At 46.6% G+C, this 16,157-nt stretch overlaps 1 protein-coding gene across 1 annotated transcript in view; it reads left to right on the plus strand.

Moving 5' to 3' along the window:
* Nucleotides 1-16,157, plus strand: part of RTN1 (reticulon 1) — a 122,276-nt gene that overhangs the window by 70,800 nt on the left and 35,319 nt on the right. The window contains exon 3 of the mRNA XM_068399063.1: nucleotides 2,249-3,031. Coding sequence (XP_068255164.1) covers nucleotides 2,249-3,031 — 783 coding nt within the window. The remainder of the gene's footprint in view (nucleotides 1-2,248; nucleotides 3,032-16,157) is intronic.

Consider the following 16,157-nt stretch of genomic DNA (forward strand, 5'->3'; position numbering starts at 1 on the left):
TGCCGGATTAAGTCATCGCTCAGGGAGAAAATGCTCACATGAGGTAATGCAGGGGAGTGGCGCAGCTCATGTCGGCTTCCTGCAGCCGGAGGAAAGGGATGCACAGGCTCCTGCTCAGCACAGCCGATGTAGCAGAAACTTCCCAGCATCTGGACACGAGTGTGTCCTAACGGTCCCAAACACCTTAATCCTGCCTGCAGCCACACTCTGTGTTGCAGAAGGACTTTCTTGTGCAAGAGGGATGTGTTACAAGAGAGCGGTTTTGTTGGAGGAGCTGCAAACATGCACAAAATATGTGCTCAAGACGATGCTGATGACAGGTATTGGCAGACACACAAATCAAAACTGCTTGGAGGGGTTTGGGGAGGTTGTTTTTCTTGCCCATCTCCCAGCAGGATGCCATGGCTTGTGTGCTGTCATTAAAACCTCTCTCTTTACCTGATTGATCTTGGGAAAGGCACATGATCAGGAAGAAATCAGCTATGCTATTGCCATGAGAAAATAAGTCAGGAAATAGCCAGAAACAGTGATTTTGTCCCAGGTCACATCTGATACAATCTCTTTTCTACCCTCTATTGTAGAGGAGCTTCCATAGGTAGCCAATGCAGCTAGGTGGGCTCGAGGGGCCAATGCCAGTGGCTGAATCTGAGGCAGGGCTGGGCTGAAGGCAAATACCCACTGGGAGTGGGTACAGGTCAGCTCGGGGCTCCCCACACCTGCAGCCGAGGGGCTGGAAACCTCCCCCCACTCCACTGCGGTCCCCAGATGTGTGAATGCAGGTGGTGTCCTGCCATGGGCCTCTTTACCAACATCAGCAGGAGGAAACTTGGGGGTCTCTTTTCCTGACGGCTTTCTTGAACCCTCACCACCTGCAATGCCAGTACGTGACCCTGTCACTTTGATGATCTAAAGTCTGTGAATGAGGACAAATTTCTGTGTATGCTTGATGGCTGTTCCAACATGACTGGGGAATTCAGCCCTTTTTTCCCCCCAAAAGGGAGGGTCTTGCATGTGGATGGCAGCGATCTCTGGGTAAGTGAAATGCAAGGTTGAAAGCGGAGAGCAGGAGGAGGCGGTGGCCAGGTGCCCACAGGGGATCGGGTGCAAACAGCTGCCGTGGTCCCCCTTGGCACAGATGGGCTCAGGTGGCCTGGCTGGCCTTGCTCCTGATGCACCGGGTGCAGTCTGGGTTTGAGGCTGGCTGATGGTCTGTGAATGATCAAGCGAAGCCTGTTCCCCGTACAGTAACTCAAGGCAGCTGCTGATGCACCTCATGCTGCCTCTGTTGCCTCTTATTGTGAACAACTTACATACAACCTTACTTTATTTTTTAATTACAAAATCCCATGTGGTAAAGGGATATAGAGGGAGGCAGAACAGGTGGGAAGTCTGGTGCTGGGTTCCCTTCTAGTGCAGGATGTGGGCTCCTTGCTAATTCTGGGTGACCACTCAGCCTTTCCAACTGCTTATTTTCACTCTCCAAGTATATCTTCTCCCAGTGTGAGCCAGAAAATGCAGAGAAATTTTTTTGTTTCAAATTTTGGGTGACAAGTTGGTCAGTCATTATTTTGGTTAATGTCATTCTTAATGATGTTAAGAATTAGAGTAAAAAAAATAAGTTTCATTCTTAGACCCAACTGAGCTAAAAGCAAACAGAGAATTCACCACACACTCCCTGCCACCCCCCCCCCCCCAAAAAAAAAAAAAAAAAAGAGTCTGAGAAAAGTTTCTGACCTGGAACATTTCACACCTGAACGTTAAAGTTTGACAAAATTACTAGTAACTACACATGGGTTGTTATGATCACCAGTGCCAGGAACCCACCAGCCCCATGTGTGTTTGTCCTCCAAATAGACCTGTATCTGTCGGTGATTGTCAGACGCTGTCACGCATGGCCTGAGCCCACGTTCCTCATGGCTGGTGATTTTCCTGGTGAAAACTACATTGCTGAGCCACTGGCCAAGCACTGACCAGCATTGCCTTCTACCTCAGCTTTTTCCACAGTAAATGATGTAATGATACTTCTTTTATAACAAATATGTGCATGGGAAATGCTCTGTAAGGACAAGCTGTTATTACTGTTAGTCATCCCAGACAGGAAGACTTTCTGCCTGTGCTACCAGTCCTGCTAGAGGGATCCGCGCTGGCACGAAATCTATTGTGTTTGTTGCCTAAGCAGCCAGAAAATGTCATTTTTAACAGTGTTTTTTTTTCTTTTTTTTTTTTCCCCTTTCTTTCTGGGTGGCAGAACCATCCATCTCAGAGTCGCAGGGCAAAGGCAGCCTGTCGGAGGATGAACTCATCAGTGCCATCAAGGAAGCAAAAAGCTTTTCCTTCGAGAGCCCAGAGGAGCAGCGGTCACCAGCCCTTTCCGCTGAGAAGAAAGACCAGCGGGTCAAACCTGGGCGCCCTGCCATTTCCTCACCCCTGGATAACGAAGCCAGCAGCGCCGAGTCGGGGGACTCGGAGATTGAGCTGGTCTCGGAGGACCCGCTGGCTGCCGAGGAGGTTCTGCACTCCAACTATATGACCTTCAGCCACATCAGAGGGCCCCCTCCATCGCCCGCCTCCCCCTCCATCCAGTACAGCATCCTGCGGGAGGAGCGGGAGGCTGAGCTTGACAGCGAGCTTATCATAGAGTCCTGCGATGCCTCATCGGCTTCCGAAGAGAGCCCAAAGAGGGAGCAGGACTCCCCTCTGATGAAGCCCATGGTCATGGACATTATCAAGGAAGAGAATGGCTCGCGCACTGATGCCTCAGACTACGAAGCAAGTAAAATGACAGAGAGCAGGATGAACAGGGAAAATCTGGCAGAGTCTGCGTCCTACCTGAAATGCTCCTTTGTTGCACCAAAAGTAGCTGCTGAGCCCCCAACCTCCGCTGTCAGCACCGAGGAGCTGAAGGAAAGAATAATCCTGAAGAAACCCATCGAAGAAACTGTTGTTAACCAAAGTAAAGTGTCTTCCAAGGACTCTGGCAAAAGAAGTCCCTTGGCTTCACCCCTACTGCTGTTTTTAAATAAGCAGAAAGGTAAATGGAGATGTTTATGTTGTTTTTTTGCAGTGCTGCTGAGAAGGGGGAGGAGGGAGAAGTGCCTCTTCCTTGTAGGGGAGATGTTAGTAGTGCTGAGCAGGGGGAGCTGCTGACACTGGATAACCTCAGCTTGAAAATGAGCACACCTGTGACAATGCACACACCATCTCTGACCTTCCCTCCTCTTCTTTTTCTCCTTTTCCTTTCCCTTAGGAAAAAAATATACCAGCAACAATAATTTTCAGGCTTAAGCATATATATACTGGATCAAGCAGGAATCCCAGTAACATGAGGCTGATTTGTGCATCAGGCATCTGGAGGACAAAGAACAACAAATGATCATTTTTCCTTTGAAGTAGTACCTGCCTTGCCCCAGGAAAGGGGTGCAATCAGGGAGGTGGTCCTGCCCCTCCCAGAAATGTGAGGATAATGGTTTTGAGGATACATTTAAGAAAAAAGAAAGATTTGGAGGAGGGGAGGTGTTGGGTTTGGTGGGTCTAAGTGTTTCTGAACCTGGTGCAGCTTAAATGAATCTCTCTCATGGTGGCTGACACCCTCCATCCTGAATAAGGAAGGTTTTGTGTATGCTTCCAGGCTGGTGCAGGGAGGCGGGTGGCTTGGGGGTGCTCACCCCATCTCTGCATGCCTTGGGGGGCATCCTGTGTGCCCCTCTGAAAGCCCTTTCCCTAATCCAGCTCTGGGAGGGTGAAGGGCAGGACACTTCCCTGGTACTCAGGTGAGCTCAAGGGCACTTGTCTCTCCGTAGGATCCCTTTAAAGCCAGTGTAGACCCAGACAGGTCTGGGCTTGCTGTGCCAGGCACTGAGGTCTGACTGGACCCACCAAACCTCTAGAGCCACCAGCAGCTTTTGGGCTGAGCTAAACCCTGAGAACCAAGGGATAGCACATGGTCACTGCACACTGACACTGCCAGCGGTCCCTGCAGCCCGTAACCGGCTCAGTTCACAAGGCGCACAAGAGAAAAAGGCATTTTATTCTTTGCAAGATGCCAGCTCTAAATAGCCAGGACCTTTGTGTGCCTCTGCCTCTGTAGGCTGGCGTGGGAGGGACACTGGGGTTGCCCCATGCCTGCCCTGCTCCCCCTCTGCCGTATCCCTGGCTGGGCTGGAGGGCAGCGGCTGTCCTCGGCTCTTCTGTCTGATGGGGTTTTGTAATTCAGAGCTGCTGTCTCCTTGCAGACAGATGGATAAAGACGGAGCGAGGGGGAGCCCCACCCCTGCTGCTTAGAGAGCATCTTTTTCCTCCGTCTGTGTTTGTGCAGACCACATGATGGCCTGGAGATGTGGCAGACACGTTTAAGTGGCACACTCTTACAACTGATTTAGCTGTGAACCCAAGCGTGCAAGTCTAGTAAGGAAACAGCCCAGACTTGCACGATGTGCTGAGGACTGCAAGATCTGCAGTGCAATAAAATACATTAATACTGATATTCTTAAAGGTAATGAACTAATGACATTAACAGGCTAAATAAGAAACATATGATGATTATTGCTTGTAAGTATGTTTTCCTGTCAGATTCTCAGAGCTTGCAATGTCATGCTGTGCATCTCTTAGGTCCCTCACAGGTAGGATGAGCTCCAACCATTTCACTCCCCCTTCCCAAATTCCCCCTTTGTAGGACTGGCCCAGGCCCTGCCCAAACCCTAGAAGCTGTAGGGTTGATTGAATTTACCTTACACACCCTTCCTGCAGTGTCCAGCATTGGGTCTCTGCAAACATGTTGTGTTCTGTGTGTTGCTCTAGGCAGATGACTGACAATTTGATCTTGGATTTGGGGAAAGTAGTTGGGGAGTATCACATGGGCAGCTAGTTCCCTGTCCCTCAATTTTGAGTTTTCAGGCCCTGTTACAATTTTCAGTCCCCTTTGATCATGTTCAGATTTTTTTTGCCTAACTTTTGCATCTCATTTAATTTCTGTTATTGCCTAAACTGATGCTAACAGAGGCTTGTTCTCATATGGTTGTCAGAGAAAATCCCTGTGTGTGTGAGCAGACTTTCTCCCTGTGTCACAGTGTGTCCGTGTTTCCTATCTGTATTCCCATAGGACAGTAGTGGCAGGAACATTTCCTCCAGGACAGACACAAGACAGCTAATTACTGTTTGGCGGTGCGTAGAGAGTTATTTCAGTATATGCTTTTCTCCCTCGAGACACTCTGGTGCCAAAGGCAAGGAAAACAAAAATGTAAAGCCTCTCAAGAAGGTTGTTGCTAAAACTTGTGGAACTTTTTAAAGCTAATTTCAAGGTATGAGGAGGTGAGCTCGAGATAAGAAAATATAGATGATAGTGGGGTCCAGTTTACGCTACCTTCCAGCCATGGATATTTGCTGCATGGGTCGCTGTGTCTGGGTGCTAGTTAAATTTTTATGTTGAAGGTAGAGTATGGGGCTCTCCTTTTGACCTGGGAAAGGCGAGCTTGTCTCTCCCTCAAAGAATTCACGTGAAATCCTTCAGTGGTTTTTCAGTTATTGGAGGTGAACTGGGGGATGCATTAGCTGGCTTGGTGGAACCAGAGCATCCCCCATGGGTCCTCCCAGGCTCTATCAGCCTGCAGCCACATTGGCTGGCAGCGAAATGATGTGGCGGAGCTCATGCAAGGGGACTGCCTTCATAGCATCAACTTGAGGTCTTGGCAGAGCTTTACGTCACAGCATGGTGTGTGTGTGTCATACACCAACTCAGATGCACCTGGCAAGCATTGGCATGGGCCACCCTCAGCTGAAGTGATGAGAATAGAGGGAGATGTGGCAGTGCCACACAATGGAGGTGCAGCGGAATGACGTCACCCAAAGGAAGAATGGTATCCCCATCCATTAATTAAGAGAATTATCTTATTTATAGTTATCTATCATTAAGAGAATACTAACAAGATGTGACTATTTACTTGTTAAAAGATAGAAACCAGAAAAACTTTCATTTTTTCCTGTTACCTCCTTGTTACACGTCACCTCGGTACTGTTATGCTACCCCCGCACATCATTATTACGACAGAATGGCTTTAGTGATGTTCACAGAGTCCAAGTGGGGACTGAACCCCTACGGCCATAGCAAGTCCCACCTGAGTTCAGGTGAGTGCTAGCCCAGCATTTCTGGAGATTCACAGGAAACGGATGGAGCAAATGAAGCTGTTTGACACGCCTGGATGTGGTTTTGACACCCAGCTGTAGATCTTTCTGTGGCCCTTGGCCAGCTTATAGCCAGGTAAGTCAGCCATCGGTTTCACATATATATGTGTTAACTATCTCACAGCGTGATACTGTAATACCACCAAGGAGACTTTTACTCATATCCATGGCATTAAATATACTTCGCATGGCTCATGAGAAGGGTTTGCCCTAGGCTGGCAAGACAAAAATTGATATTGAGCGCAGACTCCAGGAAATACATGGAGAAGCTGTACAAAGTGAGAGCCCAGAATTCATCCTGACCCCAGGAACAGTCTTGCTGATCGTGTTGCTGCCAGCCTGCGGCTTAATCCCTCAGAGACCTTTCTGGTGTGTCTGCTAAGCGTACTGAAATCACAGCTGTTCCCCTAAATAACAAGGTGGAGCACAGCAAGCGCATGTGTGCTTTACGCAGTGATAAGTCAGTGTCTCTGCTTAACGTCTGTTGCCATCCAGTGGCAACAACAAAAAATGGGCAGTGACTTCCTACCTCCATTTTACTGGAGCTGACTATCATGATTTGAAAGAGTGGAACTATTCCCATGCCGTTAACTGCTAAGCAGCCTCGCTTGCTTTTCTGCATGATCAGAAAGATCGCATGGCTTGCTGCAACACAGGCTTTGTTTCGGCCAGAGTTGTGCAGTTGCTACCTCTGTTAGTGTTACCAACTCCTTTCCCTCCTGCGGAGCAAAGAGTGGAAGGCAGAGCTGTAGCAAGACATTTGCTGTTTGGCTGTCGCTGCCCACATGTCACTCCTGGCATCTCCTCCCAGAGGTGGACACAGCCCTTACACAACAGGGCTTAGAGCACATCTGGCTGTGGCTCTGCAGGAAAGGAGGCTGCCAGCTCAGTTTCTTTTCTTTTTTTAAATATTCAGCCACAGAGAAGGAAAACCAGATGCATTTGTGTTTCCCAGTAGCCAGAGCAAGGAATGCAGATTTTTAGGCTTGTTCTAAGAAAACAGATTTTCACAAACTTTGGAAAATAATACAACTGATTGGCGTGGCCTGCACAGCACTGTGACATTGCATGGCTCAGGTGACATCCTTTATTTTGGGCAAGGTAATGCTTTGGTAAGGACACCTATGTATAAACATGGATACCTCCCAACAATATATAATATGCTTTCATACAGAGACATTTTCTAACCATATAGGAATTTCTGCACTCTAAAAGCCACTAAAGCTATCTTGAGAGTCATACTCCATTGTACGAACTTACATATCCAGGCTGGGCTTGCACATGGCTTGGGCACGCAGGAAATTTCAGAAAAGACTTGCTGTCCTGGAAACATGCATCTTTTGGCCTTGGGGCAGTTTGCAAGAAGCCCAAAAGCAGCCTGGACTGAGGCAGGCTGGGAAGGAGCATTTTGGCTGAGTCCTTTCCTGTCTTCTCTTGCCGTGCCTGTTGGGAGCTCTCTGCCAGGGTAGCCTGGCTTACCACATGCTGGTGTCCCTCAGCCTGGGGACCTGGTCTGGGGCAGAGGTTTCCCTTATGCTGGGGCATCGTGTCTCTCTCCAGCCTTTCCTTCAATGACAATATTAGGAGATTTGTTCTGCTCGATCCGTTTAATGAAACGTGCAGCAGCTTCTTACCTTTCAGATCAGATGTCTGAGCTCAGGTTAAAAAAAAAAAAGAAAAAGATGTGAACATTCATAGTAATGTTTACTTTCATTTTCTTTTTATTTTATGGCAAAATTTAGCATAGGAAAAGGAAAACCCAGGCCCAGGGCTGTGGGGTTGTGCTGTCACTCACATGCTAGATGGCATAACTGGCAAGACCCAGTCTCCAGGCAGGGTCCTGCTGGAAACACAGTCAAATAAAATTCATCATTTAAAATGCTTTATTCTGCAGCACAGTCCTATGCCACCCTGCTATGAGGCATCCTGATTTTTATGCCTTATGAAAGGCTATTGTAGCATTAATCTGGTTAGTCCCCTACAAGAGCATGTCCTTACCATGCACCCTCCGTGGCTGCTGTGGCTCTAAGCACCCATGAGGGGCACCAAGGTTCATAGCCACCCATCCCTATGTGGTGGCCCAGTGTCTCTCAGGTAGTGTCACAAGCTGCAGTCAAGATCACTTCTGGTTTTGAGGTGACACTGGCAAATGCCCTAGCTTGAAGAACATGTTTCTCCTCCTCCCTGATGCCTCTTGTGCCATCCCACGGTGTCCAGGGCTGTCATGCAGTGGACAAGCACACAGCAGTGTAGGCTTTTCACCTTTAACCTCTCACTGTGTCCACCCCTGTTTGGTGCCACAGACAAACAGATTTTACACAGTTTCTCAAGGAGATGGTTTTCCGGCAGAGATCTGTGAGAGACCTTAAATTATTGGGAATGTTTTTTTGTTCAGCAAAACGTTGTCTGCATCGCGTTAGCACGTCCCTGCTGTTGGAGGAGTTGCTAGTGAGGCATTTTTCCATGGGAAGGGGATGTTTGGTAGGGTGATTTAGCAGTCTGAGGCTCATTTCTCATCTGCATGCTTTCACCAGGCTGGCTCTGCAATCAGCAGCAAGCCGGGCCGTGGCTTAAGCATACGGTAATGTTAGTTTAATATTTTAGTGCCATCTGCTGTAAGTGCCTCCACACTCCGGCCCATCTGTTTTGTGTGTTTCAGTTTGCTTTTTATGGGGCTCCGGTAGCTTTGCATCCTTTGGGAAAGTCCCTGCTTGGAAAAGGTGTAGGGGAGAGGGATGTCCTGCCTGGGGCTGGAGTGTCTTCACCTTGAGATGCTGTAGGAGGAGTGGGGTAAAACCTGCCCAAAGAAGTAAACACAGGAATTTAGGCCTGACGTTGCCGAAGTAGATTGTTGAACCTCTGTGCGCTTGCCTCCCACATGGAATAATTTAGGTGGGAAGGGACCTGTGGAGGTCTCTGGTCTAACCTCTTGCTCAAAGCAGTTTGGTCAGGTTGCTCAGTGTCTTGTCTATCTGTCCATCTTCTCAGCAAAGGCAGAGGTTTGGGGGTAGCTGAGAATTGGAGCCTGCAAATCTGGGTCAGTCCCGTGGTGCTGCCTCAGCGCCATTAGCTGCAGGCACACTGCAGAGCAGAGTAAAGGAGAGATACCACTCAATGTAGCTTCATATAGAGTGGGCTGGCAGGAACTTCACAAGATCCAGAGAGCCCATCTCTTGGCCCACAGACAGGATTCCTGGTAGAGCACTCTTGACAGATGTTTGTGACTCGTTTGGAAAGGCCTCTGTTGGTAGATCCTCTATCAGCTCCCAGGCATCTGTTGAAAACAGTTGCTGTTCTTCCATCCTCCTTTACTTCAGGCTAAGCAATTCTAGCTCCTTTAGGTTTTCCTCTCTGGTCAAGTTTTCGAGCTTTCTGAACTGTCTTGTTGTTCCCTTTATTCTTTTCTACCATTGGTTAAATCCTTCTTGAAGCAAACTGGAGAGGGTGCTCGCATGGAGGCTGTCCTCATGTTGATGATGGGTTACTTGCCTGCCCTGCAGGCTAGGACTGGGATTATAGAGCCCACTGCAGCAGCACGACATTGAGTTCCATTGCTGCAAGAGGGATCTCTTCCACATTGCTTGGAAATATCTATTAGGATGTCTGTAGCAGGCTGTGCTGACCCATCTTTCCCTGCTTGGACTCATTTGACTCTGTTAATTTTCTGCATGGAGGAATTTTGGAAGGGTTGGGGAAGCCCAGCAGAAAAAATGAAGTTAACCATGGTAATCTTGCCCATTTCGGAGAAATGGAGAACTTGAATGACTTACTGCTCGTATGGTTGAATGCCAGCTGAAGTGGACTTGCTCAGTTAATACAGAGCAGATGAATCTAGGGGGACGGGTGTTTTCCAAGAACCATGAGCAGGTATTGAGTGGAAGAGGTCCTGCAAGCATGACTTACAACTTTTCCACAAATCTGGACTCTTCCCCTGAGCAAAATGGATTCTTTTTCTCCTGGGCTGTCTGATCCCACAGCCCACTTTGGTTCACAAATCTCCTCTTACTCTGCTGCATGCATGGCCCTTCCCCAGTCTCCCGTCTTTAGGAACTGATAATGTGCACTCTCAGTTGCAAATCAGTGAAATATCTGAAGTATAGAGGGTCTTAGAGGAAGAAATGACACCTGCATTGCTAAACCCCATGCTAGGGACACACCTGGAGCACTGGCAAACAGTCTGTTGTCCAAGCCAGCCACCTTCTTCCACACCTTTACTTGACTGCCCTGATATAAGGTCAGGGATGAATTTAAGGCTAAGGCGGTGGGCAAGAGAAAATGCAGCTAAGGCAAGCTTCAGCCTGCTCTTATGTCTCTGCTCTGATGCATGTTCTTCCTTGGCTTTTTGGCCTAGCAACCCAAAGTTATGGCAAAAATGGCCAGTTAGCTATTTATAGGCTAGATATTGATCAAAAATGGTCAATAAAGAGTAAGAAAACAGTTTTAAATGAAAGTGTCTGAGGCATGCAGTGCTGCAGCAAGGAGTGAGGGGTAATTTTCTTACTGAGAATAGTTTCATACCAGGGATTCACCTTTCCATGGTGCATTCTTGGTATTTTTGGAGGTTTAGCAGTAGACTGGTAAACCAAGAGGTCTTGACTTCCAGATGCTTTGCAATTCTGCTTTTACTCCGTTCAAGGAATCTAAAAAATTACTCTGAACATGTGATAGGACATAAACAGCGAGCTGTTACGACATGGACTCTGAAAACAAGTTCAGATGGCCTCATTTCATGCGATCTCGCTCCAGAGACTTTTGAATGACTGAGTCAGTGGGGCCCTAGACACCATCACCAGCCACTGTGACTGGAAGAGTTTCCCCATCCCGGCTGAGCTGCTCCAGCAGCGACTCATGGGCATGTTCCTCTGCCCAAGGAGGAGGAGAGGGAACTTCACAGCTACCCTTTTTCACTGTGGGCCAGGCAGTTGGAAATGTTTCTGCCTTTGCAGCAGGCTATGGCCCACCTCCCCATTTCTGGCCAGTTAATGCAATTTATCTGCCACATGACAGCTTGTTATAACCATCAAGCTGTGATAACTCAACTGGAGCTGAGCTGGAGAAACGTGGAGATGTGCAGGTCATGGTGGTGGAAATGAGCAATGTGCTCACTGGCGTGTTTGTGCTGTACATGATTTCTCTTCCTACTCCTCCCACGCTCTTTTTTTTTCAGGGAGGGAGGAGTGAGTTTGACACCTTCTGGCCTCAGGAGTGGTTGCAGGGTCACCTGTCCTCTCTGCAGGGGGGACAAGGATAGCTGATAGATGATCAGATGTTGGCTGACTGGGGGGTCTCCCTGGAGTCCTGGTCTGATGGGAGCATAGCAGGGTTTCCTAAGCGAGGAGCAGTCACTTAGAGGAGATGCTTGAGCCCTGGAAAGCATCAGAGCAAAGCAAAGAACAGGGGATTTTCTCTCCTCTTCCCAAATGATGGTTTGCTTGGGCAGTGGCTGGGCTCAGTAACCACCAAGTGCAACGATGCCCTCTCATGATTAGCACCATACACATATACCAGAGCATGACCTTGATATGACCTTCAGAAATGTCTTAACAAATCTCATGTCCTTCAGATCACAATGTGTGTTGTCCATAGCCTGAGCATTTGGCCCATTTTACCTCTGGCATCTATTTCCCACCCTGATTTTTGGCTGTGCTCATGAAAATTATTCCCCATGTGTTGGGTAAGGTCAAACTTTTAACATGTAAGTGTAAAAGCATCTTAAACAGTGGCTGGATGCTCAGAGGTGCTTTTAAAATTGGGCATAGCTTAATGTAGGAGGATCATACCTCTTCTCTTGGGACTGCTATCCACTCCACTGCCTGTGTGTGAGTTAAGTACAGAGCTATAAAAATTTATAGGCCTTATCCTTCTGTTTTCATATATCTTCCCTTTAAGACAGAGGACTGCCTCTGAAGAGCTGTCATAAGTCATAGCACTCAAACAGAGGTATACAGACCTTTCTGGTAGATATGACACAAGAGGGTGTTTATAAAATGTTTCTGCCAGGATAAGATTACATCGTGGCCAGTAAAAAAAAAAAAAAAGAGCTACTTGTTTGACTGTATACAGGTGCCTGATGGTTATGTCAAATGTTTAAATATCAAAGCCATGAATGGCAAAGTCTAAGCCAAGCACTGTGAGTTGGTGGGTATCTGTATACATACAGGAGCCTGCTGAGAAGAGGTCCAAAGAAGAAAGATGTGTAATGTGTGAAGACCTATCTCTGCGAGCTGGCTGCACAAGTCCTCTGCTTGCTCTGCGCCTGTCCATGTCCATGTCTTGCCAAGCTGAGCACCTGAGGTTGGCTCAGTCCTGCTCCTGGGGAAGGCTGCAAGGAGACAACTACTCTGCTTGCAAGTGATATTTCTGTTCATGCAGACACACCTCAATTGCAGAATCACTCACAGTTCAAGCACATTTTAAAAGCCAAAATCTTGATACAGTGTCCCTTTCGGTGTCTCTTGGCATTAGCGATCAATGACTCGGCCTTCAGGGAAGGCTGTGACTGACAGTCTGATGGTAGCTGTTTTTTCCCAGATGCCTAGATATAGCTATGCTTTGCCTGGATACTCCCAGCAGATCTCAGAGATTTGTTATTGAGAGAGAAATCTAACACCTATTGCTAGCTTTTCTGTGGCTGACACAATACATAGTAGGGAGAGATGTTTATTCTCAGCATACAGAAACAAGAAAGAAAAAAACCAACCCATCTATAATGAAGGGGAAAAGTTATACTGCCTGCAAGGCTTCTGTAAATGATGTTAAAGAGCTGTCTCTCTACCAATTCAGGGTTTTAGCTCATAAGGTGCTTAGGGAAGTTTATATACTGTAATACAAATTAGGTGAAGGAAAAATCAAAACATTTTGCTTTTATTAACACAGACTGTTTTGCCTCTTAATGCAATCCTCTCACAAGTGTAGTGTTTTGCAGGGAACTTCTGGAATACTTCGTTTTCTGATCTGCTAGAAATGCTGCTTCTGAACCTCTGCAATGCTCTGTGAGCTGGGAATCATGGTTTTCACCAGTTTCATTGATTACCTCAAATGAAGAGTTTGGCTTCATTTCAGGTCAGACTTAAATTAATGATTAAGGTCTGGTGATATAAAATACATCTCTAGTTCTCAAGGAGAGGTGAAATACAAACTTCTGAACATGTCTGCCTGTTTCAAGGTGGCTCCAATTCTTCACATGTTAAGCAGAAATAAGGGCTTCCCTGAGTATTGTTGTTGTGTCTGGTAGATAGCATGACATTAAAATTAATGTATTTCACTGTAGTGAAGGGTAAGCGTGTGACAGGAGATCTGCATTGGGAATAAAACCTGAAGGTGGGTATTGATTTTACTGATGTTTTTCCATAGCTTCTGAGAGTGCACTGCTGATTGGGACATAATAGCAATATTGGCTAAAAAGGGGATTTATTTTTTTTTTCTTTTCCTTGGGAGGCTGCTGTGTTCATGTCAGTTCAGAACAATATAGAAAATAAGGGACATGCAATGATCCAACAATTAAAAGGGCTTGATTTCCCCCTGAAGAAAGTGTCTAGTGTTTTTGTCACTTTAATTCTTAATCTTATCTCGATTACCACTTTCTTTTGTTTTATTCCTCTGCAGTATTTTTTTTTCCTAACTCTCTTGACCTTTACCCAACTTGGGCAATTTTGCCCACTGTTTTTTCCAGAGAGATATCACAGATATCCTCTCTTCCGTCTCTGGCTCTGACAGCAACTCAGTGGTTACATGGGAACTGTAGCAGTGAGAGGTCATTCTGGTGTTTTGCTTTCACAGCATTTCATTTTTGTGTGAGGAATATGAACAAGTATGGAAAAAATTAATGCTACAAGAGGACAGGTTGGTTTGGATGGCAATAATCTCCTACCTCCACCACAGCTCCGCCAGACACTAGCCTGCCTATGGTGGGAGCATTTGGTGATGTCAAGGTTGCTTAAATCAGCTTTAGCAATGAAAGTAAGGGCTTGTCATTTTGGTAGTGATGGTAGATTTCACAAGTGCTCTGAGTCTGGGAGGTTCCATCATTTATGAATATTGGGCTTACAAAGATCCTTTTGCTTCTGAAATAGGCATTTCTCTACCCAAGAGGACTGAGTGTTTGCTTCCTGTGTATTCCGGGCTCAGAAGACACAAAGCATGAGTGATTTGAAAGCCACATTATCCGGCAGTGAATATTTTGTGGGGAAAACCCCTGCCAGTTGCCTTGCTTTTAGGTGAAAGGTTCTTTGCTTTCCCAGAATCTTCATTTTAGGGTTTATCTTCCTTGTAGCTTCAACTTGTCTCACAGGTCTATGCACTGAAAGCCCTTTGGTAACACTTGCTCAGAGAAATCCTTTCTCAACGTGTACCAAGTGATTTTATGTAGAATTGGTGATCTGTTCCAAAGGTTTCAGCGGGAGTTGGTGTTTGCTTCATGTCGCATTTCCCTGTAGGGGTCTTCTGTAGCATGGGCACTGATTAGGTCCGGCTGGGTGCTACCAGTCATCCAGTACTTTCCTGCAATTCTCTAACATCACTGGAAAAGTTGTACAAGCTTTCTCACAGTTCATACAAAAATAATCCACAACTCAGTTCATTACAGCAGAAACTACTGTGAGAGGGGACCTCAGGAGTCCTGTAGAGCTGGGGTAACTTGAGAGGCACAACAAGGACACAGATAATCACTATTACCTTTGCAAAAAGCCATGTCTTAGAGAGAGAGAAGGCTTTCTCAGCAGCAAATTTAGCTTGCATTACGGATTTGGCATTAGACTATCCAGATTGCCAAGTAAAGTAGGCATCTCAGTAAAGACTGTCCCCTTTCAAACTGGATCCTAAAGAAGAATTTGCCAGGGAAACAGCCCTTGGTGTTGCTACATCATCTGGCTAGATGTAAACACTGTTGGAGCAGCACATTTCATACAAATGGGCAAAATGTAACATTTTTTTAATAGCTTCTTATCTTTTGAATAGAAAGTGCAATGAGACTGCAAAATTTAAGGGAAAAAACAAATGCAGATTTCCAAGGTCTGGTACCACCCACGGCCTGGATGGTATAAACCCTCTGCCTTGCTTGATGTTACTTGGGATCCACAGTGCTGTAAGATCAAAACCCAGCCTCTTGACAATCCAAGAGACACTGTTTTCACAGTGACTCATTTAAAAGCAACCTGGGATCTATGCTCACTCAGTGAGTGCCGTTAGCAGACGCAGGCATTGTACAGACAGTTTTTTCTGCTATCTTTTAGAAATATAGACAGTTTGTTACAGAGGCAGGGGGGAGATATTTCATACATCCTAATGAAATGCTGATAACAGCCACAAAACAAGGTCTGCATCTGGGCAACAATTAAGGAGCAGGGTAGGAGAGCTTACAGAAAACCCAGTGGAGATTACTAGTCAGGATTTCCGAAGGTTGCTTTGTCAGGTAATGTACCATTGAAACATGAACAGCTATGCTTACTTGCTTAGGTTAAGTGCAAGAGCTTTTCCAAAGAATGGAAGTTCTCAAAGTGAGAGAATGGGCTGCCTTCACTGTCCATCTCAGACGCCTTCACTGGAGCTGCTGGAGCTTTGCTGCTGCTGCTGAAACGGCAGGCCCATGTGTACCTTTAGCTGAAATAAAAAGGTTTATTGCTCCAACCAGGAAGTCATAAAATGAATGAGATTTAATAAAAGCCTTAGTAGCAATTGTGCCTTCTGAAACGAGCGCTCACATATACACCTTATTTGCACAGACAGTTATTGCAGCTGGATATTATGTGCTGGCTATGCTGCCTGGTGCTCTCAGACATGGTAATTGCACATGCAAACTGGGTCAGAAGTTGCATGTGCAGTTATGTCTGATGTTCTGGAGAAACAGCCCTCGGTCCTTGCAGGGAAGGGGTCTGAGTAGTGCCATTTTGGGGGACTGAAGTAAAAATTGTTCAGTCACAGTGACAGGACTGCTACAAGCAGTGAACCTACAGGTTTTGTCCATGCTCAGAGCCCCAGTTTTC

The sequence above is a fragment of the Nyctibius grandis genome, chromosome 4, assembly GCF_013368605.1.
Source record: "Nyctibius grandis isolate bNycGra1 chromosome 4, bNycGra1.pri, whole genome shotgun sequence".
In the NCBI taxonomy this organism is placed as follows: Eukaryota; Metazoa; Chordata; class Aves; order Nyctibiiformes; family Nyctibiidae; genus Nyctibius; species Nyctibius grandis.